The 25964-nt window shown below is 36.0% G+C and overlaps 2 protein-coding genes across 2 annotated transcripts; one reads left to right on the top strand and one right to left on the bottom strand.

The window, feature by feature from the left end:
• Positions 1-43: 43 nt before the first annotated feature.
• Positions 44-6077, bottom strand: sgcb (sarcoglycan, beta (dystrophin-associated glycoprotein)). Its single transcript, XM_067383689.1, has 6 exons — positions 5826-6077; positions 4277-4486; positions 3049-3234; positions 2755-2946; positions 2439-2570; positions 44-1551 (listed from the first exon to the last, which is right to left on the bottom strand). Exons 1-6 carry the CDS (start codon positions 5838-5840, stop codon positions 1345-1347), a joined length of 942 nt encoding a protein of 313 aa, XP_067239790.1. The 5' UTR covers positions 5841-6077; the 3' UTR covers positions 44-1344.
• Positions 6078-8257: 2180 nt separating this feature from the next.
• On the top strand, positions 8258-17045 carry spata18 (spermatogenesis associated 18). The gene is made up of 12 exons (XM_067382959.1): positions 8258-8344; positions 10012-10117; positions 10236-10351; positions 10488-10606; positions 11126-11221; positions 11963-12097; positions 12181-12412; positions 12581-12739; positions 13546-13721; positions 13935-14058; positions 14257-14322; positions 16575-17045. Exons 1-12 carry the CDS (start codon positions 8258-8260, stop codon positions 16629-16631), a joined length of 1473 nt encoding a protein of 490 aa, XP_067239060.1. The 3' UTR covers positions 16632-17045.
• Positions 17046-25964: the final 8919 nt, after the last annotated feature.

Below are 25964 nucleotides of genomic sequence, written 5' to 3'. Positions count from 1 at the left end.
TCAATCAAAACCTGCATTTGCATTTATTAACAAAAACACTGCAATATGAAAGCATCGATTTTCACCTTCACCCAGAATATTTGTGATTTCCTTTCTGACAATGTTGAAAAAAATCTAAATCCACAGACATGATCAGATTGTTTCAGACTAATTCATTGCAGGGTTTAAAAGAAAGAAACGTCTGACAATTAGTCTCAAGTACAGAAGATTTTTAGTTTGGACATCACAATAATACTGTATTTAAAAACAACAATAAATACCACACATGTACCCAGATAAACCAGGCCAAGAAGGTTATATTGCACAAAATATCACACTTAGATAGCTTGAATATATTATAGAAGTTTCCTGTTTTTATCTTATCAAAAGGTATTGGACTGGTACACACCTCTGAACATGTCATTAGACGACAGGTAATTTGTCACTCGTCCATGGCACTCTATAATACAAGCCTTGAAAATATGTGCCAGAATTGATGCATCACTAACCACTTTTTCAGGATCAGGCTTACAGTGTTACTTACATAAAAATGTGGCTGTGCTGATCCTGCTTCAGTGAAGATAGAGATTGTTACAAAGAAATGAAAATAAAAAAGGCTAAAATCATGACCAAGTAAACATCTGTGATATAAAAACCAACCCTGAAAAACTCTTAATGACATCCAAGATGTTAAATACTATTGGCCACTTTACATCCCCTCTTCTAAAGCCACAATAACCATGTAGAACTAGCCTTTCAGACTAAATACAGAAGGTTTATGACAATATTTTAGCATTTGTATCAGTCAAACAACATATCTCTTTTTATGTGGCCATTTGATGGTTATTAATGACAGGAGGGGATTGTAAAAGAGTGTAACAGTACTGCTCAGAAAATCACTGGACTCAATTACTCTGCTACTATACAATATATGAAGCACATGCAGTGAAGGCTGAAAGTAGGCAGCTTAAAGACTGTAAAACACTGAGGTGAGCCAATGATAATGCACAGGGAGCTCTCAGCCATAAAAGAAAAGGGTACTGTTTGTGCTGGGCCAGATTTATGGTTATAAGGGAGTGATTATCATCATCAGGTGTGTGTGTGTGTTCTTAGACCTCCAATAAAGTTGAGTGAGCATGTAGAAGAAACTATTTTGGTGGGTGGGAGTGTAAGGACAGATTGTGTGCATTTTTTGTGTATTGCATGTGTACACTAATATTATAGGCTAATTATTGTCCAGTTTTTCAAAAAAAAAAAAAAACACATTATCATATTTGTATCTTTTGGCCGTTCCCCCAAAATGCCATGTTTCACTTGAAAACATTGATGAGCATGTGTATTCCAGTGGTATTCGTCTCTCTTTCATTAGTGTGCTGCTCCACAGGGATTGTCAGATGTTTGGCAGCCCATGTTGGAGTATTTGACCTGCACTCTGAATAGAGTCCCGTCTGCACACATGCAAAGTTTATACCTCTCTAACCCCTCATTGAAGTACAAGTCTCCCCCTAGAGAGGAGTTTGGTATACGCGAAGGACTGAACATCACTGAGCCATTTAGAATAATGCTGTTTTCCTGCACACAAAACAGAAAAAACATATAACCCATATTTATATGTTCAGATTTATATTTACACTACCGTTCAAAAGTTTGGGGTCAGTGAGCAACACAACTGTTTTCAACATTGGAAACAAGGAAATGTTTCATATTAGAATGATTTTTGAAGGATCATGTGACACTGAGTTGTTACAATTTTACAATATTTTCCCATTTTTTGATGTTTTGTTTTTTTTATCTCTTATGGTGAGAATAAGAGACTTCTTTCCAAACATTTGAACAGTAGTGTGTGTGTGTGTATGTATTATATATATATATATATAGATAGAAAAGTTTTTCTAAATTTAGAAAAAAAAATGTATACAAACACACACACACACACATGTTTGTTTTTGTGAATTGTGGGGACTTTCCATAGACTTCAATGCATTTTACACTGAACAAACTGTACATTCTATCCCCCTACCCTGCCCCTACCCCTAAACCTAACCCTCACAGGAAACTGTGCAAACTTTTACTTTTTCACAAAAACTCATTCTATATGATTTATAAACCCATTTACATTGTGGGGACCGCTGGCTGGTCCCCACGATGTAGGTGAACTCAGGTTTATATTACATCATGGGGACATTTCGTCCCCACAATGTAATATAAACAAAAGCACACACACACACACACACACACACACACCTATATATACAGCTAGAAAAAATTAAGAGACCACTCCAAGTTCAGAAATCAATGTTAAGTGGTCTCTTAATTTTTTCCATAGCTGTATATATATATATATATATATATATATATGTGTGTGTGTGTGTGTGTGTGTGTGTGTGTTTGTTTGTATACATTTTTTTTCCAAAACATAGTTAAAATTTCGAAAAACTTCAATAACATTAACTACTTACCGCTTTCAGCTCAATGTCCCCACCCATGCTGAACTCCACAGTTTTGCCCATGATGTAAACTCCCTCGTTGCCACGAATAATGGCCTTACCATCTCCTTTGATAGTGAGGTCAGATGATGCATTGCTGGTGATCTGCAAAGTATGGCACTGAGTCACTGTACAAACACACCTCTTGGGTGACTAATTAAGACTAAGACATATTATCAAGATTTGACCTGACATATAGTGTGATTAGGTATTACTAGTTGTTTCAAATTAACTCAATTATTCAGGTTTCATAAGACTATGAGTCAGGACTGTGAGTACAGTTGCTTACTCTTTCAGTAGAAGCTTTTTTTACGTTGAGAACCTTGACCTCTTTGGGCAGGTGGAACTCATGGGTGTCAAAATCAGTGCTAAAGAAAGTCGTCTGAGTACGGGGGTCAGTGAAGGAGATGCCCAAGTCGCTGACGATAGATGTTTTATCCTCCTCTACGCTCAGCTTGGTGTTGCCCTGCTGGAACACCACCTATAACACACAGAAAACCCCCCTAAATTAATACACTTTCTCATATAATCACTCAGAGCATATGGATTTGTCCACAGAAAGTGAGATATTATGCTGACTGACTGGGTTATTGTTGCCAGTAATGACAAGGTCCTGGTCCTTCCTGCCGCCCACTGTGCTCTTGTGCAGCGGGTGAACCACACCCATATCGGCCTTCTGTTTGAAGCGCAGCAGGCCGCTCTCGTGAAACTCCATACTTTCACAACCTCCCGGACCTATCCGTATCACTGTCCATATCACTAGAGTTATCTGTAAAAGACAGAGAGTGATAATGTATGAGTGTCTCTGTTTTCAAGTGAGTAGTAGAGATGTAACTGAAGTGGTTTTGAAAGAAGTCTCTTGTGCTCACCAAGGCTGCATTTATTTGAAACTGAGAAAATTTTAAATTGTGGAATATTACAACAATTTTAATATATTTTAAACTGTAGTTAATTCCTGGGTCTCCAGTCTTCAGTGTCACATGATCCTTCAGAAATCATTTCAATATGCTGATTTTTGGAAACTATGAATCATTTTTTTCCTCAGATTCTTTAATGAATAGAAAGTTCAAAACAGCATTTGTTTGAAATACAAACTTTGTAACATCATAAATGTATTTACTGTCACTTTTAATCAATTTATTGCATCCTTGCTAAAAATGATTTCATTCTAGGTTTTAAAGGATTAGTTCACTTTTTAAATAAAAATTTCCTGATAATTTACTCACCCCATGTCATCCAAGTTTTCATGTCTTTCTTTCTTCAGTCGAAAAGAAATTAAGGTTTTTGATGAAATGGTTTTTGATGGACTCCACTGTTGAAGGTCAAAATCACAGTTTCAGTGCAGCTTCAAAGGGCTTTAAACGATACCAGACGAGGAATAAGGGTCTTATCTAGTGAAACGATCAGTCATTTTCGAACAAATGTACATTTATATGCTTTATATAAACAAATGATCGCCTTCCAAGTGGTTCTACCAAAACCGCACTTTCGTATTCTTCAAAAAGCTTACGCTGTATGTCCTACGCCTTCCCTATTCTACTTATGGAACGAACGCAGCGCCAGTTACATTTGTTCCATAAGTAGAACCATTTGGAGGCCATTGAAGTCCACTATAAGGAGAATAATCCTGGAATGTTTTCATCAAAAATATTAATTTCTTTTCGACTGAAGAAAGAAGGACATGGACATCTTGGATAACTTGGGGGTGAGTAAATTATCAGGAAAATTTTATTTGAAAGTGAACTAATCCTTTAAGTATATCCTATCACATTTATTATATCACAGCCACAACAAACAACCGATAAACTTACAATGAGATTAATGAGTGCAAGCAGAAAGAGTAGGATGACTATGCCAATGGCAATGATGCCCTTGCGACCCCTCAGTCCTGTCTTGTGGAGTCGCTCCTCTTCAATTGGAACATATCCGGCCTTAAAATTACTGTTGTGCTCTTTATTAGCTGATCTGCGCTCGATAGCCTTCTCCCTCATAGACTTCTTCACTGGCGCATTTGAGATTTCCTGTGGATATAAAAGGATGATAAGATGTTACAATTATTGTATGTTACAGCACATTTAATAGACAAGCCATTACTGCTACAAGTGCTCTGCCATTAAATGTCACACCAACAAGAACCCCTTTAAAATATAGCAATATTCAGCTTTACTTATATGATTTGCAAACAAGATATTTTCCAGGCTTCTGCTGTCAGTGCTCCTGAGTTTGGGTGTAATATTTATTATAGTAGAACCAAAAATACTTTAGCCACACTTAAAATGTATGTAATGGATCTAAAACAATCTAACCTAATTTTTCTGGGCCTTTTCCAATTACCAGCGGGAATTAACTGGTTTAAATTCAAGATTAATTTTTAGTGGATTTATAAACTCTTTAAGTTCACACAGTTTTAGCAGAATCTTAGCAGAATGTAGTTCATCATATTAACTGTATTAACTATCCCTTTAACATGTTCACTAATGTTTGATAACCACAAAGTATCAAAATACTTTTATCTATTACATAACATTATATATCTTATATAATAACATTATATCTATTTTTAACATTTTAAACCTAACAACTCTATTTTTATTAAGCTATCTTTTTTAATAAATATAATTTAATTTTTTTTGTAATATAATAATGCAATGAAATGTTATTTTAAGCATGTCGGCTGAAATACTTCTGGGACCAATGTATAATACAGTGGAATAATTAAGCCCATATTAATTTCAATCTTCCCTTTTGAACTATTTAGGATATATCATTTTGAATAGTGCACTAAATAGAGTTACTTGTGTGGTCTGATTTGGGAATATGCAAATAATTACATGCATATATAGAATAATACAAGATGAAGTGGCATATGGTTCTGCAATATTTCAGCCAAATACATCTTCTTTTAGGATGAATTAACAATAAACATTTGCTATTACAGTGTGATAGCTAAATAAGAAACCAGTGTTGCTGTCTCAGGAATGCAGTAGTCCGACTGTCTACATGTATGCCTAAAAATAAATGTTACACCCCTTTCCTCTGTAAATAATAAGAGCGTATGTATTAAGGCAGATTATTTTTTATTTGCTTTCTTTTATTATTATTATTTTTAAAGCTCCAAAGTAACACCATGCAGAATAACAACAGCAAACTTAGAAGCAAATGTAACCCTGCAATAATGAGTCAATTTTTCCATAAACGGTCCGGACATAAATCACGCACATGATCGTTTTTCATTCACATACATCGCTATAGACATCGTTTGAAGTTTTAAGTTGTTATACATGACTCGCGTTAACGCCGAATATCGCTTGAAAAGCAACACAACGCAGAAAACATTTACAATTCACATTGAAAACAGACCTGCTCCGACGCCATGTTGACCCTCCCTCTCCAGACCACTGACTGCACTGACAGCTTCACACAGCCTGAGGAGAAACCACTGCTGGAGAACCGTTACCCAAAAAATAGTCACAAAGAGCGAAACCCTCACGTAGATTATACACTTCAAACATGTCTATCCAGAAAAATATAATTCCAAAAATATAGACCAGCGTTGAAGAAGGAATGAGTTACTTTTAAGGGAGTACGAACTGTTGTCAGATGGTTTGTTCCTCCGCTATAAAGAGCCAGTTGTGAATCTCAGACAGACGCCGTATAAGGAAACTACAAATAAAGACATTTTCCTCCGTTCATGTTAACGCTAGATAGAATAACATCATTAAAAATGAAAATAGAAAGAAACGCCTGTTATAATAACTTGGTAACACTTTACAATACTGGTGCACTAATATGCATTAATTCATGCTTAACTAAGGCGCAGATAATCATACATGTGTTAATATGACTCATGAAGAACTAAACCATTAATTAATGATTACTGGATCAGCAACTAATACAGAGTCTATATGATTAATAGATTAAGTAATATATGAATTGCTATTAGTTAAATGTTTCATGATGTATGAATTCCTTTACATATTTTATTAACTAATAGTGTAAGTTAATATGTTAACTACCACAATGGGTTGAAGCCATGTATTTCAACTTCAAATTGTCTGCTTCACCAAAAAATGAAAATAATGTCATTTATTACTCACCCTCATGCCGTTCCACACCCGTAAGTGCTTCGTTGTTCTTTGGATATTTAAAGATAAAGATATTTTTGTTGAAATCTGATGGCTCCGTGTGGCCTGCATAGGAAGCAATGACATTTCCTCTCTCAAGATCCATTAATGTACTAAAAACATATTTAAGTCAGTTCATGTAAGTACAGTGGTTCAATATTAATATTATAAAGCGTCAAGAATATTTTTGGTGCGCCAAAAACAAAAACAAAATAACAACTTGTATAGCGATGGCCGATTTCAAAACACTGCTTCGGGAAGCTTCGGAGCGTTAAGAAATGTGTCGAATCAGCGGTTCGGAGCGCCAAAGTCACGTGATTTCAGCAGTTTGGCGGTTTGACACATGATCCGAATCAAGATTCAACACAAAATATTCATAACGTTTTGAAATCAGCCATCACTATATAACACGCTGATTCATTATGCTCCGAAGCTTCCTGAAGCCGTGTTTTGAAATCGGCCATCACTACATAAGCCTTTTTTTTTTTTTTTTTTGGCGCACCAAAAATATTTTCGTCGCTTTATAATACTAATACTGAACCACTGTACTCACATGAACTGATTTAAATATGTTTTTAGTACCTTTATGGATCTTGAGAGAGGAAATGTCATTGCTGGTTATGCAGGCCTCACTAAGCCATCGGATTTCAACAAAAATATCTTAATTTGTGTTCTGAAGATTAACGAAGGTCTTACGGGTGTGGAATGACATGAGCGTGAGTAATTAATGACAGAATTTTCATTTTTGGGTGAACTAACCCTTTAATGATTAATTAAAGCAGACACCTGGAAGTTGAAATAAATGGCTTCAACCCATTTTGATAGTTAACATATTAACTTACACTATTAGTTAATGAAAAATGTTATTAAGGAATTAATACATCATGAAACATTTAATTAATAGCAATTCCTATATTAATCTATTAATCATATAGACTCTTTATTAGTTGCTGATGCAGTAATCATTATTTAATGGTTTAGTTCTTCATGAGTCATTAACACATGATTATCTGTGCATTAGTTAAGCATGAATTAGTGCATAGTGCACCAGTATTGTAAAGTGTTACCAATAACTTTTCTATTATGTCTTTTTTTTTTTTTTTTTTTAGGGTTTTGTGTGTTATCCCTTATTTTACTAGGTCACAGTTGCTGCATAACTCAAGCAATAGCTGCAATGATATTTGCTTTTTATTTAATTTGTGATCTGTTCAATGGCATGATGTAGCTATATGTGTCACGTGGTATAAAGTTAAATGACGGAAAATCAATTAAGGCACCTGCAAGAGAATGTAAATAAAGATCTTCCTGCACTTGACATCTGACACGCACTTTACAGTGTGAGATTTCATCACTGAGAACTGAGCTGCACCTTCAGAGAGAGACTGAGTAACATAATAAGAGGCCGTGTTAAAAACAAACAAACAAAAAAAACAGCTCATAGGGTTCGGGCTGTCCACATTGCGCTTATACAGTTATATTTCCTCAAACTGAGATGTGTAGCGAACCGTTGCTACAACTAAAAGCGCGTCCATGGTTTCGGTGAAAGTCAATTGTGTGAATGGTGGGCATTTACTAGCAGTATAAATACAAAGCGCGCACCCGCGCTGCTGGATTAAGTGCACTGGGACGTCCTGAAGCAAGCAGGATTACAGCAACAGATCTGCAGCGATGGCTGACACTTTACGAAGACTGGTCAACTCATCTTCGTACAGTGTTTTGCAGGACAAACTGGAAGCTTGGTACAAAGACTACCATGTAAGTCATTACTTAAAACTGCACTAGTCTGTGACCAACCCCTAGAGTTTTTTACAATAGACTTTACATTGTTTAGGTATTTATGTGTGTGATATCACGTGCACAAATTCAGGAGTTACTGATTCCAGATTGTAATATTCTGTCTAGATTCTGTTTTCAACTATTGATAGATAAATAGAAAAATAAATAGATAAACTATTTAAATGTATCTGCTTTGTCGGTGGGGTTTAGCATAACTCAATATGCACAGCAACCTACAGTTGTTAGACGGTCATAGTTTCTGGAGCATGCTTAGCATCCTGAATTTGTGCTCAAGGGTGCTTTGTTCTTATTCAGCAACAGACATGAGCAATATTTGCTTTATTGCATTGCTTTTGCAGCAAAGTTTGGTTTCTATGGACGCTCGTTGTCAGGACAACGGCGACTCCATTCCTGGGCAGTTCTGATAGGCTGGGAGGAAACGTGCGCGCTCCCGACAGGCTTGTGTTATGAACTTATGAATGGAAGAACTTTAGGAGATTTTGCTTTTTTATTCATTATGTAGTGAAGGTCTTACAAGTTTTTTTTTTCATATGTAGTGAAATTTACTGTAAAATTATAGGAATTATATGTTATTTGAACCACACGTTTATGGGTCAGTGTTCTAATCTATCAAGTTACTTTTCAAAAATACGTTAAGAAATTAGTCAAATGAAATATCTTAAGAAGAGATTAATTCATTCTTTTCTATGATAAACATGTTTTTAGTTCCCGAATTAAAGTAATTTAGATATTTTTCAAAAATAAATTCTGTTTGGTGTGTCAAAATTTTGGAAAAAAAAGAAATGTAGTAGTTTGACAATCTTTTACTATACAATCTAATATTTTACTTTTACTATGCTAAAATCAGTGTGACAAACGTTCAAAACCAGGTGCAACATGCAGAAATTCATTGTTGTCATTTGGAAGTTAAAAATAAGTTAAAGTTAAGTTAAATAGGTTAAAAATTTCCTCTTTTTTACCTTAAAAATATTTGAAAACCATGTTTGCATTGTAAGAACTGAGGAGTGCAATATCTGATTCAGCACATTGTTGCAGACAGTTCAGGGGCATTTCCAGAGGAATGGTGCTGCTTTACTTCTCACTGTTATACCTGATGTTGCATACTACCTAGATATCCCAGGTGAAAAAAAGTACATTTCAATAATGTACTTAAAGTGCTCTATTTTCGTGCGCTAATTTTGCACATACTAAAAAATCTTCTTTAGTACTTCTTAAGATAATCTTAAGAACATTTAAGTGTACTCAAGTGTGCTATTTTGAGACACCATGAAATATGAACTAAAATGTGCTTTTAACATAATATCTCTGTATTTAAAAAATGTATTTAGTTACCATTTGTAGTACACTAAGGGCTCAAATGTACTATAAGTGATATCTAAATACATTTTTTTAAATACAGAGATAGTATATTAAAAGCACATTTAAATTCATTTTCAAAATAGCACAGTTGAGTACACTTAGATGTTCTTAAAATGATCTTAAGAAGTACTAAAGACAAATTTTTTGTATATTAAGTACAAAATTAGTGCACGAAAATAGAGCACTATAAGTACATTATAGAAATGTACTTTTTTTTCACCTGGGATGTCTTATCTCATAACATCCTTTGGTTATATTTCTCTTAGGTGTTCTCTTGTGACCAGAACCTGAATAGGTGCTGTGAGCTGGTGGAGCTCACCTCTAAAATTCAGGGTCAATTGTTCACCATACTCAACCTTACAGCACAAGAGGGTAACAAACAGATTTGCTCTTCTCTTTACTCTCAGTATTTATGTTTAATATTTAGTCTCATTCAACTGACTGTTCAACAGTATGTTCAAGCAGATTCTCTGTTCTCGTTCTTCTTCAGGGGGACATTATTCAGGGGTTGACACACTGAAATCTCGCCTTTTACCATGGCTTGGCTCTTGCTTCACCATTGCAGCTTCATCTGTCTCTGCGGATACCAGCCTTAGCCTCATTCAGGTCAGCTGGACAACCAGTTGTTGTCTTTAAAATTGCACATGTCATGTTTCATGAGTGAAATAACGATCCTGAATCGTTATTCTTGCCCATTTGTATGTGTATCTCGGTGTTATATACTTTTGTATGTGCCGATCAGGAATCTGTGGAGAAAGATCGGAAGATTCGTGAACTGTCCTCAGCTCATGAGAGCGACATGCAGACAATAGAAGATCGGCTGTGTTCTACACGTATTGAGTTGGATTCAGTTAAACAGGAGTTAGTATCAATTCTAGTAACAAGTCTAATCTAGATTAAAGCATTGGAATGAAAGTTATAGATCTCATTGTGAATGATTCATACATTTTTTAATTAATTTTTTTTGACCTTGTAATGTTTAATCAAGCAAAAACAAGACCTCTATGTTAGACTTCTCTAATCAGCTAGTGCACTTAAACCTTGTGCACTTAAACTACAAGCTTGTCCTCACCCTACCCTTTTATCTATTCCAATGATCAGTGACACTCGGATGAACGTCACAATACAGAAGGAAAGATCTATTGCTACTTCTGTTTCATCATAATTTAGCTAATAGACTAATTTTATGGAAGTTTCTTTAAAAATCCTTTATTTCCACTGGGAAAAAATAGCATACAATGAATTATCCATTACACGAAATTCTATTAATTTCTCTTAATACACAATATATCATAGTACAAAAAGGTTGCATTGTTACATTTTACACTTCATACAAATAAATAAAAAAATAATTTATTATTTTATTTTTTTTGTTTCCAGGCTTGCTGACACCCAGATTGAACTGGATTCCACAAAGAATAAATCTGCAACCACCCTGTTGGCCACAGAGGATGAAATACTACATCTAAAGGCAGAGTGAGTCAGAGTTGGTGAACTTTACTGAAATTTCCATTTATATCTTCCATTTATAGTTTCATCTTCAGAACACAAATTAAGATATTTTTGATGAAATCCGAGAGCTCTCTGACCCTTTCATAGACAGCAATTTAATTACCAATTTCAAGGCCCAGAAAGGTAGTACAGACATCATTAAAATAGTCCTACAGTGACTGCAGTGGTTCAACTTTAATTTTATGAAGCGATGAGAATAACTAGTTTATTCAACAATTTCATCTCTCTCCTGTTATTCTCCTATGATGTTTACGTTCAGCACTTCCAGGTTCTACATCAGAATGCCGGCTCAGTATTGGCCGACGCTGTACACGTGAGCAGCACGACGCATGCGTGTGATACTGACGCAGGAGCCGGGCAATAATGAGTCGGCGTTCTGACGTAGAATCTGGAAGTGCTACAAAGTAAACAGCGTATGAGAATGACACAGAAGAGAAGATATTGTTGAATAAAGTTGTTATTCACAATAGTCACATGGATTATTTCAATGATGTCTTTACTACCTTTCTGGACCTTGAAAGTGGTAATTAAATTGCTGTCTATGGAAGGGTCAGAGAGCTCTCGGATTTCATCAAACATATCTTAATTTGTGTTCTGAAGATGAACGAAGGTCTTATGGGTTCGGAACGACGTGAGGGTTAGTAATTAATGACAGAATTTTCATTTTTGGGTGAACTAACCCTTTAAATATTGTAACTGTGTCAGGCTGCGAGTTGCTCAAGATCAGGTTGATCTGTATAAGAGAAAGCTGGATGCACTTGATGACTATGAGAGGCAGATCAGAATCCTACGAGATGAGGTCTCATTCCTCACCGCTGAAAAATCTGTTCTACAGGAAAGGTACAGTTGACATGAAAACACCTTGTTGCTTAGTGCAAATGAGACTTAAGTAAGCCTTACTTACTCTTTTAACTCACCTCCAGATTGGTCAGGAGCCGTTCACCTAGTCCTCTTCCAAGGCGGAGTCGCTCGGTTAGCCCTGTGAGGGGCGAGTCTCCTACACGCGCCCAGCTCACTAGTTCCTCTCGGCATGCACGGCTGGTCTCGCGTTTCTCAGACCTGTATGCCACAGAGAGACTGGACTCCCAAAGTCTCCTGCGCAGATACATTGACGACCTGGAAACAGTCCAGAGGATCCTTTTCATTGCTGTTGTGGTAAGAATAACTCTGGTTATTATCCATTACTATCTTGCAATAACTGCTAATGTAGGATATTAATAATGTTAGGGTCCCTTAAAAAGCCATAGAATGTATTAAAGAACATATCAGTTATACAGCATGGAAGATGCTGTATTGTAATTAATAATCTGTATTGTCCAACAGGAATCATTTCAGGCTGCTAAGATGGCCTATCGGCAGTTTAAAGCACGTGTGAGGAAGACACTTTCCTCTAGTCATATTGGTCCTGAGAGTCTGGAGGATGCAGTAGTGGATTACATTGTGAGAAATCTGGATCTGTATGATGTGCAGATCAGCGTTAATGTACGTTTGACCATGGATGCAAACACTTTTTGTGATTAAAGACCCATCACACCAAGGATGATAACTATAAAGATATAGTTCTAAAAATCCTAGATAAAGAATCATGATTAGAATTATTCTATCATTCTAAGAATCAATCATTCTCAATATTAAAGAATAGCAAAGTCCACAGCTATAACGATAATGGCACAGAGAAACAATACAGTTGGAATCACTTTCAGAACAATTTTACCCAGCTGATGAAGGATAAAAACATTGACAGCCAATCAGAATCAATCCTGCTATAATGAGCTTGAGCATTTAAAGTGGCAGACAAGCATGCACTTAGAATAAACAGAATGATATCGTTCACTAGTGTGGTGATAACTATATCGATAATATAATTATTGTTATAGCTATCTTTAAAGTTTTAAAGGCCTTGAGTATGGCAACCCTGAAATTCCTAATAAACACAAACACACAAAAGTTTTTTTTATAATTTCTTATCGCTTTCATAAGTCAGAAATGACTTTTCTCTTTTTCTGTGTATTTTGAGTAATTATTTTAGTATTTTTTTATATCTTGTAATTTTAAAAATATATCTAATTCAGTTTTAATTCCAGTAATTTTAGTTCCTCAACTTAAGTTAGCTGCAATAGCAACATTTCTGTTTTTTAAATGTAAGGTTTTTTGTTTTTTATCTCATATTATTATTTCAGCTTTATTTCAATGAATGAAAACAACACTGCTGTGTACATTTGAATGTCATTTTCTTTACTGTTGTTAAATAACACATAAATGTAATTGTTCGATTTTCATCTATTTAGGACGTGATCAACGCAATGAACGTAAACCCACGCATCTCTTTCCCTCCGGAGGTGGACTTTGTTCTGATCAGCAGCTTCATTAGGGAAGCATGTCGAATAGCATTTGCTATGCAAACTCTGGACCCACCCCTGGACCTGGCCTTCAGCTCAGATGGTGAACTCTACAGTGATGTTAAGTGAGTGGAGCTCATAAATCAGACACAGCAACATGTCTCAAGGGTCTTGAGATGCATCTTTAAAAGTTGAACTCGCAGTGCACATTTTTTAAGATGCATGTTACACTGAGACATTTACCAGTGCTTCATGAGAATAAAACAAAACATATTGAGAAACACACACAAACACATCTAAACTAGTGACTTAGCCGTCACAATTTCTCTTCCTCTCAGGTACAGACGCAGTTTTGACTCAGAGTTCACCGCTCCACTGGTGGCGTATCACGTGTGGCCTGCACTGTTGGAGGGAGACACTGTCATACTGAAAGGAGAGGCGGTCACTAGGAGAGGAGCTCTGGTATGTGGAGGCCATTTGGAGAAAATCAAGCAAAATAGCATTCATACTAGTCATGACATACTCATACTCATAAGTTTTTGTGAATATTTTTGTATAAATGAATGTTTTTTTGTAAGTTTTATGAATGATTGTAAAATATTTCTTAAATATGATGAATATAGATAGATATTTTGTGTGCATGTACATGTTTTTCTCTAGTGGAGAAGCAGGAGTCGTAGTTCCAGTCCTGTTCGCTCTCGTTCAGGAAGCCCCAGCCGCACATTTGTGAGTTTCTACTGAACATTCGAGTCTTCCAGTTCACCTAAAAATTGAATTTCTATCATCATTTCTCACCCACATGTTTGAAACCTGTATGGTTTTCTTTCTTCTGTGGAACACAAAAGGTGTTGTTTATAGCAGAATGTCTAAGCTGCTGTTTTCTATACAATAAAAGTGAATGGTGGCCATAGCTTTCAGAAAATATTTATATTGAATAATGTTTTAAGTCAGTCTGTTCCTCACACAAAGTTATCATATTGCTTCAGAAGAGTTGAAATATAGTGCACAAATTACACTCACCGGCCACTTTATTGGGTACACCTTGCTAGTACTGTGTTGGACCCCCTTTTGCCTTCAGGACGGCTTTAATTCCATATATTCAATAAGGTGCTGGAAACATTTCTCAGAATTTTTGGTCCATATTGACACTATAGCATCATACAGATGCTGCAGATTTGTCGGCTGCACATCCATGATGCAAATCTCCCATTCCACCACATCCCAAAGGTGCTCTATTGGATTGAGATCTGATGACTGTGGAGGCCATTTGAGTTTAGTGAACTCATTGTCATGATCAAGTAACCAGTTTGAGATGATTTGAGTTTTGTGACATGGAGCGGTATTCTGCTGTAAGTACCATCAGAAGATGGCTACATTGTACACTCATAAAGAGATGGACAAATGGCATTTAAACAATGCTCAGTTGGTACTAAGGGGCCTAGCCTGAACCATTGATACAAGGCTTTTTCATGTCTTTTATGCTAAATTGTGAGTCTACTTTCTGAATGTCGCAGCAGAAATCAAGATTCGTCAGACCAGGCAACATTTCTCCAATCATCTATTCCAATATTGGTGAGCCCATGCGAACTGTAGCCTCAGTTTCCTGTTCTTATCTGACAGGAGTGTCAACCAGTGTGGTCTTCTGATGCTGTAGCCCATCTGCTTCAAGGTTCGATATGTTGTGCGTTCAGAGATGCTCTTCTGTAGACCTTGGTTGAGACCTTGGTTGTAAAAGTGGCTATTTGAGTTACTGTTGCCTTTTTATCAGCTCAAACCAGTCTGGCATCAACGAGGCATTTCCACCCACAGACCTCCCGCTCACTGGATATTTTCTCTTTTTTGGTCCATTCTCTGTAAACCCTAGAGATGGTTGTGCATGAAAATCCCAGTAGATCAGTTTCTGAATACCAAGACCAGCTCGTCTGGCACCAACAACCATGTTCAAAATCACTTAAATCGCCTTTCATCCCTATTCTGATTCCCAGTTTGCACTTCAGAAGATCGTCCAAAAGCTTAAAAATGCTGCCTTCGGAGAATGCATTCCAAGGTAGGAAGGCATCAAGGCACATCCGAATCCAATGTTAGCTTTGCTTTCTGTCTCCTGAGATACCTTCATCTAATTGATTTTTGAAGGTAGCATAAATGTATCCTTCGCTAATTTTTTTTTTTTTTCCCATTCTGTGACAAAAAAATAAATATGGTGTCTGAAAGTTGCGGTTGGGGGTCAGTTTGCGTGTATATGTATGTTTTTAACCAAAGTTTTCTACTTTTGATGTAATTTCTAGTGAGAAATTACCATATAAATTACTAGTAATTAAATATTTTCTTAGTTATCACTAAAACTTTGCTCTATTTTGCTACTTCAGAACCTTTCCTTTTCCTTTTCATGAGGTACCTTTGTTTGCAAATGCTGCCTACAGAGTCACTCAGACGCAGCTCATGTTTACATGGTTGCTGCCATGTGATTGGCTGATTAGATATTTGCTTTAACGAGCAGTTGAACAGCTGTGCCTAATAAAATGGCCTTTAAGTGTATATGAACCATTTTTGTAGTACTTTTATGGTGTGTTTTTGCTCTTTGAAGCTTGACAACTGCTGGTACTCATGCAGTTTCATTGTTTGCAAGAGAACAGCTCAGACATTCTGCTACTTCTTTTGAAATCTCAGAGCAAAGTAAATCATACAGGCTTGGAATTCGAGTAAATGATGACAGAATTGTGAACTATTTCTTTAACATTCTCAAAAGTAAACAAGGAAAACAATATGGTCCACAATGTAGTATATTAGTTTAAGAATTAAGTTTTCTTCATATCTCTCTTACACACGCTTCCTCACTGAGTCTGAGGGTTAGTACAATTTCTTTACAAATTCTTCCATTGTTCTCTGTGGATTTCTCTAAAAATTATTTCTGCTTTTTAATAAGAGTCATTGTGTGAGTGATTTTAAGCTGCATTCTTCTCTCTCTGTCTGTTTGTCAGATGCCCAGTCGTAGTCGAAGCCCTTCCCCTGGACGTCTCTCAAGTAGTCGACTTTAAAGTTTGATACCTGACCTCACTTCACACTGGATACAGGACCAAACAAAAGCAGAATAATCAAAACATAAAAATATTTTTTTCAGCTTTAACATAATCTTTTCTATGTGTGGGATGAACTAGAAACTAAAGTGAAAAACAATTACCTTTACAAATGGCTCAATACTTATTGAGAATGGAGTCATTTGTCATGTTTAAACAGAAAGCACTATTTACAAAAGAAAAACCTCCACACTAACATTTTCTGTGTGGACTGCACTTGACAGCTAGTGGCCCAATATGATTAACCAGTTAAACCTTAATTGTATTAGATCAGCCCCATGCATACATTATAACAAAGATATTATATATAGAAAGACAGTGCACTCATATTACCATGAATGGGAGAAAGTGCAACGCGCAATATGGCAGAACAAGTCCCGCCTTTTAAATAAAAGAGCCAATAGCCAATTGGTAAAGTCATTGTGTCACTGCAGACTTGCCTTAAAAGGACTTTGATTATAATGATTTGTGAAGAGAACAGCTCTCTAAACATTAATATTTCACTCACCGAGTCTAATAGGACCATTTCACATTACACGTTTAAAAGTTTGTGGTCAGTAAGATTTTTTTAATGAATATTTCTATTCAGCAAGGATGCATTAAATTGATCAAAAGTGACAGTGAAGACATTTATAATGTTACAAAAGATTTCTGTTTCAAATAAATCGTTCTATTTCTAAAAAAATATTACAGATTCCACAAAAATATTAAGCAGCTCAACTGTTCAATCAACATTGACAATAATAAGACATTTTTCTTGAGCAGCAAATCATCATATTAGAATGATTTCTGAAGGATCATGTGACACTGAAGACTGGAGTAATGATGCTGAAAATTCAGCTTTGCCATCACAGAAATAAATTACATTTTAAAATACATTAAAATAGAAAACAGTTATAATAGACAGTTGTTTTAAATTGTATTTTAGTTTGACAATATTACTGTTTTTACTATATTTTATCACATGGATGCAGCCTTGGTGAGCATAAGAGAATTCTTTTAAAAGCATTTTAGAAAAATTACAGACACTAAACTTTTGAACGATAGTGTTTGAAGCAAAATACACTTGTTAAGGTGCTCTAGGTCCACTAAGGTGCTATTCTTTCTATTTTTTTGTATGCGTTTTCATATATTTATGTGATTTGGATTTTTACCTCTACAGTAGGAATTAGGATCAAAGAGAAAATCTGTTGTCTTCTCAGTCACACCTGCACACCAGCACTTTTAAGAAAATTAATTGTATTGATAACTGTATTTCTGTCATCACTCTTAAGTGCTGTTCGTGAAGTGTTTCTGCTGAACTGTCATTGATTTGTTTCTTCTAGTACGTAATCTGTAGACTCTAAAATCATTTTTTACAGACTATTGAATGCATTTCCACTTTAAGGCCAGTGTAAATGTCAGTTTAATTATTATTTCCTAATGTTGGTGCTAATGTTTTTCTTCAATACTGAAGAATGGCCGGTGTATCAAACTGCAGCGTTTTGAATTTGTGGAATGCTAAGCTGTTCAAAACCTCAATTTCATAGTTTTAAGGTGCTCAGTCTGCAAATTGTCTCATGTTTATGAGGTCTGTATCAAGTAAAGTACTTTTTCTGTTAACTCAAATCATTTATTAAATTTGTTTTAACAAACAAAAAAGGTGTGAGCATGAATCATCAGGAACCAGACATTTAACTTATGGCTTAAGTGAAAATTTAGTTATTTTCATACAGTAAAATCATTTGTCTGAGTGTTCAAATAAAACACAAAAATGACTCAAGCAGTTGTCAAACCATTAATAAAATATTACTTAGTTTTCCTTGAGTACTAATAATGGATTATATAATGGAAGTCAAAGTTACAAGAAAGATGAGAGTAATGTGAGCACAAAGGACACCTACTGTAGTTCAAACACATTATTCTGTCTACCCTCTTCCACGTGTCACCACTAGAGGACACTCACATTCTACTAAATTGAGGAGGATACGGATAATATGAATGTGCTGAATTCGACCCCCATACCAGTAAACTAACTTTTACCATATCTTTCTCTGGCATAAATAGTTAGAGTATGTTAATATGGGGCTCTGAATTCAGCACGTGTTTTGGTTCTGGACGCACTCTCCATAATTTACATGTAGGCCTAAATGAATAGTTCTTTTGGAAAATCAGTTAAAAAACTTTAAAAAAAGTACACTCTCAGAGACTCCAGCCATATTAGTAAAACATTTAAACACTGTTATTTTAGTATTATATACTATTAAAGTATTTATTAATACTTTACTGAATTAGCTTTTGTTTTTATATTTTATTATTTTTATTTTTTATTTTAGTAACTTATATAACTGACATATATAACATGAATTATGACTGGCTGTGCATTTCTGCAATTACACTGGCAATAATATGTGCACTAAACTTACTACCAGGTAATTTCAAAAGATGGCACAACATAAACAAAACATTACTGAGTGCACCTTTAAAAAATTCATTCCTAGGATTTTGCATTTTATGTTATGTTGTTTAACTTGGCAGGTTTTCTGTGGGTTTTGGATCATGCATTTGGCTAAATACTTTAAGTATTTTCAGCTGCAATATAAATAGGAAAATAGGAAATAGGAATAAATAGGAAAACAGGACATTTTCAAGAGAGGAGTAAAATAAATAGGCAGGCCATATTTGGTTACATGAGAGTGGATTGTGAGACCTACACACACACACACATAGAGAGAGAGAGAGAGTTCAAGCTACCAAGACACACTGCACAGCCGTTTGCTGACTGCAAATAAAAGCTGCATTATAGTTACTATGGCATTGGATAACCTCCTGCTGTTATAGGGTAAGACAGGATGAGAGAACGGCGAGCAATATAATTGCAGAATGACTGCAAGGCCAAGTCATACCAGCAAATTATAAAGCAGGGACCATGTAATATGGGCAGGCGCAGCATGAATACTCAGGGGCTACTTACCATTTTCCTGAAATAAACATGCTGTATTTTGCTCAGTGTCATGGAAATACCTGGAGTTATTTTGAGCACAGTTGCTGCCTGGACTCTCCTCTGTTTCTCTGGTTGCATTAAAGCAGACTGAGATCTGAGACCTCCAGCTGACCAAGGTTAGAAATCTAAAGCCTGCATGCATAAAGAGCAGTATATGCTAAAATGCTCTTCATCATTCAAAGTATCACTGGTTTGAATAAACACTGGACGATTATAAATATAAAAATAGCAAGGAAAAACTAAGTGACCCTATTGGATTTCTGCAACTGGTCATAAAATAACACTGATACCTTTATGGGGTTCGCATGTAAATTGTGTTTTCAAAAACTATCTTTTTTGTTTAAAGGGTTAGTTCACCCAAAAATGAAAATTATGTCATTTATTACTCACCCTACACCTGTAAGACCTTCGTTCATCTTCAGAACACACATTAAGATATTTTTGATGAAATCCGATGGCTCGGTGAGGCCTCTATTGTCAGCAATGTCACTGAACCTATCAAGATCCAGAAATTCAAAACATATTTTAAAAGTTTATGTGACTACAGTGGTTCAACCTTAAAGGTACAATATGTAAAATTTTTGCAGTAAAATATCCAAAAGCCACTAGGCTAGTGTTATATATTTTGTCCAGCTGATTACAAACAATATCTCTAATGTTTTCAACTACTTGTAAATCATGAGGAAATTCCCATTGTAAACAGTGACACGGGGCAGTGCAGTCGCCTGTCAATGACGTCAGTTACCTTTGTTACCGCCTTTACTGACGTAGAAACCACATGACAACAGTGCCGTGGACAAATGCGGAAGTAGTGTCTAGTGTCCAGCAAACCACTAGCTTGCTTCAAGCAGTTCCTTATTTACTTCTTGCACGTTTTATGGTGGATTGTGTTACTTATTTATGGAACATAATTACTGTTTACCATCTGCCGCTGGTTCAGTCGACAAGGACAGCTCCCATAAACTCATGACCGGAAAAGCGGAAGCGGCGCCGACGACTGTGTCATAATAAAAGTCCCGCTGCTCGTGTGTTGATCAATCGCTCCAGCTCCTGGTTCAGCTCCCGCAACACTCGGTCCTTCATACTACAGTAACGTTAATAATCGCATCCACGGACATGAGTTCTTCCAGACTCCAATCCCTATTCTTTTGCACCGTCCGTTGAGATGGAGACCACATGTCCCAAGTTTCCGCTCTAAAACTTGGCGTCATCTAACTACGCCTTTGTTTTGAATAGGCTTCTAGCGACCTCAAGCGGTAAAAATATTACAAATTGTACCTTTAATATTATAAAGCGACAAGAATACTTTTTATGCAAAAATTGCAGCTTTGAGGTAGAACCACTGTAAATATGTTTTCAGTACCTTTCTGGATCTTGAGAGGTTTGGTAACATTGCTGTCAATGGAGGCCTCCCTGTGCCATCGTATTTCAGCAAAAATATCTTAATTTTAAAGGTTTTATGGGTGTGGAACAACATGAGGGTGAGTAATAAATGACATTATTTTAATTTTTGGGTGAACTAACCCTTTAAACAAAAAGACTGGGTTAGTCTGGTGTTATAATATAAATACAGTATAATTCTATATATAATTCTACTCTGTTTTTGCTTTATTAAGATCATTTAGAGTGTTGATGCACTATGGGTTATAGTAAATCAGTTTAAGCCACTAGGTGGAGATCTTGCTTTAAGGCTGAGAAACTCTGCATCAACCTTGGGAGTCAAGTTTGTAGAATGAGACTGAAATAGTCACAGAATTATGATAAATAATAGGTTGTGCTCTGTAAAGTAAAAGAACAAGAAATAGAAGGGTGGAGAGGGAATGAATGTTTGAGGCTTTTCCTTGAGTCTCCAAGTTCAAGGCCCTTCAGTCAGTTACACATGAATGTGTATGAGAGTGTGTAATTGAATTAGAGGCTCATCCTCAAACGGACTGAGAATGACAGAGAGAGCAGGAGACTTCAAGGAAGAAACAGCATAAATCTTTTGAATAATATCTTCTAGTTTCTCTGCATTTCTCTATATGTGGTGTTGCTTTGAAACACTGCACATTAATAGATTGTAGCTGATTGCAGTGTTCTGTTTCAGAATGCTGGACCGTTTTCATTGCTTGCTTTCCTGAGTTCAATAAATCTTGATGGTGATGCCAGCAGTAGTGTGGAATCATTATTCACAACTGCTAATTAAGACAGGAAATCGCCACATGCTAATGAGCAGAATTGTTCGGTCAAGCTTGGCAACATCTCTTGGGCTTTTGCCAGGAGAGACTTAGAGAAAGAGAATAGCATGAAGACTGATGCAGTAATGCTTCAGGGTGAGTAACAGGGCACAGAACGTGTTTACTGCAGATAGTAAATAGTCCTTCATCATTATCAATCTAACCTCAAGAAAATCACTTTTAGGTTAAGCAATGATTTTATAGACCTACATGTATGTCTGAAATAGCACACTAGCATTCAGTATGGCTAAAGATGAAATGAGTTTATTTCACTCAAAGATAACTGAAAGTTCATTGTACTTAATAGAAAAAGTTAACTCAATAACTGATTATATAAGCTGAACTTACTCTGAATGAATGCAGCAGAGTTATAGTTCCCAGCATGCTTTGTGTCAGACTGCATAAGAGAATATATGTTTAAATTAAAGGTGCTAAAGAGGATTTTTTGTTTTATACATTTTTGCAATATTACTTGAAACTGTCTTTACTAACTGATAAAAGACTATTTATTAGGTGAACTGAAAGGAATAATATTAATATACATCATCTGTGCACGAGGTAGGGCCTTAAAAAAATCAGCCAATCGTTTACGCGATCATCGCATAAACGATTGGCCCTCTGGCTTGTCAATCACTGCCGTGACGTTCCTTGTGAGAGACGAGCGCGGCTGCACGCTCCAGTAACTTTCCACACTCCACAGGCGCTGCATGCAATGTTTTTGTCAGGAGACAGGAGTAACAACTGCAGATTATGAGTCACCTGCGGTGAGTCCGACATAATGAATCCACTAACACGACACAGCGAATGCCGGTGGTAAACACTCGTGTTCCAATACTCCTGCACGAGTTTTGGGAGGCGTTCCGTCGAAATGAGCTGTGAAGGAGGGGGGCTGTTCTTACGCATGCGCTCATTTCAAAAACTCACTTTGGTTTCTCAGTCGACGAAAAGATCCTCTTTAGCACCTTAAGTGTTATTTTCTGCATTTTTGACATTAATATAGGGAGAATATATATTTTTTCTTTAAGTAATAGTCTCTTGTTAGTTATATTAGCACATGCAAGTGCTATTGCTAGCTAGTAGCTAATTGTAAAATATTTGAATTAATATGATATTTATGATATCAAATTTTATGAGTTAGCTTAGTCAACATTTTAGTTAAATTTTAAGTTTCACTAACCCTTACAAAAATAATATATTCCAAATTCATTTTATTAAGTATACTTTTCATCAAGTATATCTGAAGAGTTTATTTGCAAAAACAGATAACTCCATTTTTATGAATTCTCACAAATCATGTTTTTTTTATTGTGCATTCCAAGTTATAACAATCAAACTGTAGTTGGGCTGTTTTGATTAAGTAATGATAACTCTAAAAAATACAGGTAAATTAAAAAATTTAAATTCATTGAAAGTATGTTTTATATATATATTAAAAGTTTGTTTTTTAGAAAAAGCAGATAACTCCACATTTCATGTTTCATAGTTAAATAAAACCCAAGTAATTGCATTTAAAACACTCTCAAACACACATGTGCACACAAACGCACACACACACCCACCCACCCACGCGCACACACACACACACACACACACGCACGCTCTCTCTCTCACTCTCTCTCTCTCAAACACACACACACACACAGATCGGCACACAAGTACACACGGTACACACACACGCACTCATCCACACACGCACGTGCGCGCGCGCACACACACACAAGCAAAAGGACAACCATTTTTTCAGCATGTAAGTCGTGTATGGTGTACAAGGACTTACAGGAGTCGAAAACATAAATTCTCGATCACTTTTAGTAAGCTTTGATAAAACTTCCCTCAGCTAGCGCGTCTTTTTTAAGTGACTAGAAGCCTTGTCACCTGACCTGAATACTGCGCGCTGATTCGCTAAAACGGACTTATCGGTTTCTGTCTGTACACAAACAAGGGCGCTTGTCGGCTTCTGCTGTAAAACGTGAACTTGCGATGCCTGAAAGTAGGCAAAACCGGCTTTTCTGACAAAATGGATTTAGGGTACAGAACGTGCTATATATGGAGAATAATGCACAACACTTAGTTCATTTTTTTTTTTTTTAATTAAATGGCATTTATCGGTTTTTGCAAATGAACTCTTCAAAGTATACTTTATGTAGTAAATCAATGTACTAGTACTATACTTGTAAGCATACTATTTCAATACAACTTTGGAAAAATTGGCCCACTTTTTAGAGTATAAAAGTAGCCTATACTTTTAAGTATACTTTAAGTATAATAGTAGTAAACTTTGAGTACACAACTAGTTTACACTATGTTTTTCATCTGTACTGCAACTATACTACAAGTCATCTTATAGGTATACTGATAGTTTACTAGTTAAATAATTGTAGCAATTTTTTTAAGTACAGTTTGAAGTCCACTCTCAGTAAACTACTAGTTTAAATTTTATAGGCCTACTGCAAGTACTTGTAAGTTTTCTTTATAAATCAATTTTCAAACAATGTTAAGTTTATCTGACAGTATGTAAAACTATGTGGAAAAAGTATTAATTGGCTACTCAATCAAAAGAGTAAACACAACTGCAAGCCAAGTATACTTAGAATACTTAATTATACTTTTAAGTATATCTCGATCAAAAGATTGAGTACAATAGGCTAAATATACTTAGACTTTTCTGTCAGTATAAGTCAAGTATACTTAAATGCAATTTTAAGTATATTTCTGAGTACATAAAAAGTAGACTGAAGGAATCAGACTGCCAAAAGGTTTTATAATAATAATAATAATAATAAATGATAAAAACATTTTATTATTTTAAAATAAAAGGAAATTGAAGTCCAGTGGTTCAGTGAGGCAGAGTTCATATCATCCTCTCACATCTGGCTTGTGTTGATCGATTTAAGTAGTTATGTCTCCAGGCATGTGCAGAACCATTAGTCTTACAGATTCATTATATCCAGTGTTTGCCTATTGCTTAAAAAAAAAAAAGTCCAAAACATGCCCATTAACTAGGATTTTGCATAGTGACACCAGCAGAAATTGATTTTATGTTATGTTGTTTAACTTGGCAGGTTTTCTGTAGGTTTTGGATCGTGCATTTGGCTAAATACTTTAGTCTACAAGCCAAAGAGATGTGGGGAAGTGTGACCGTTAGATGCTTCAAACCACAGTTTATTCTGGAATGGTTTGAAAATGTTGAACATTTCTTAATGTTACATGTCACAATCCAGTGTTTATAGTAAGATAGATAGATGATCCTTCCCCTGGAGTTAGGTGAGGGCTGTTCAGGTGATCACACTCACGCATGTGCTAGCCTGAAACTGACACTTTTATCTTCTTTGTTTGTGTTTCTGCCTTTTCCATGAGGATCCATAGAAATATCCTTCCAGGAGGAATGTTTGGGATCTCCATGATGAAAACCGCAGCCCAAAGTATTCCTTCACCCAAAAGTCCAACTATAGTCTGCTGAGTTGAACTAGGGTGAACTGCTTTGATAGGGGTCGGATGGAAAAGCTTGGTGTGGGTCAGTGGTGTCTTGGGCTTATCAGGCCTGGATGGTCCGTTACACATCCAGTGGAATGTTTATCCAGTTGTGCTGTGGTTTGAGAGACAGGAGAACGTAACCGCAGAGACCTCCTGCTTGTTCACTGGAGGTACGCTCTGCAGGGGCCTGTAACTCACTCTGCTTTCCCAACACTGTATTGAAGGAGGGGGGGAAAGTATATAAGTGTGTTTAGGGACGTCCTTCCACTACCCTGCAAATAACGGTTCAACCGGGCATCCATCTACAGGTCTCCTTTCATCTATTCTTCCTGCCAAAGAGATGAAAGCACTGCACCAGCCTTTAATCAAATGCCTGAAAAATAGCGGTTGACTGATTCCACTGACGCATTTTTAGATTTATCAGACAATAGTTTTTCAAATCAATATTGTTCAATATGTTACAAATGACCTTAGTCTTTCTAGAGAGTCTGAAATATATAAAATTCGTGCAGCTCAAAATCCCAATAACAAAAACGACTAAGCGAAAATAACAAGAACAGCTTAAATTACATTCAATCTGTTCTTTCTTTTTGGTTATTTTAACCTTCCTTACAAAAGCTG

This window comes from Chanodichthys erythropterus, chromosome 4, assembly GCF_024489055.1.
Source record: "Chanodichthys erythropterus isolate Z2021 chromosome 4, ASM2448905v1, whole genome shotgun sequence".
In the NCBI taxonomy this organism is placed as follows: Eukaryota; Metazoa; Chordata; class Actinopteri; order Cypriniformes; family Xenocyprididae; genus Chanodichthys; species Chanodichthys erythropterus.
This window is presented reverse-complemented; position numbering and strand designations above follow the sequence as displayed.

Bases quoted from the DNA above. Each gene is read 5' to 3' on its own strand.
- spata18 (XM_067382959.1), top strand. From the start codon at position 8,258: ATGGCTGACACTTTACGAAGACTGGTCAACTCATCTTCGTACAGTGTT. The intron at 8,345-10,011 runs GTAAGTCATTAC...TATTTCTCTTAG, and splicing joins CTTGGTACAAAGACTACCAT to GTGTTCTCTTGTGACCAGAA. The intron at 12,098-12,180 runs GTACAGTTGACA...ACTCACCTCCAG, and splicing joins AAATCTGTTCTACAGGAAAG to ATTGGTCAGGAGCCGTTCAC.
- sgcb (XM_067383689.1), bottom strand. The intron at 2,571-2,754 runs GTAAGCAACTGT...CATACTTTGCAG, and splicing joins AAAAAGCTTCTACTGAAAGA to ATCACCAGCAATGCATCATC. The intron at 1,552-2,438 runs GTAAGTAGTTAA...TTTTGTGTGCAG, and splicing joins GGGACATTGAGCTGAAAGCG to GAAAACAGCATTATTCTAAA.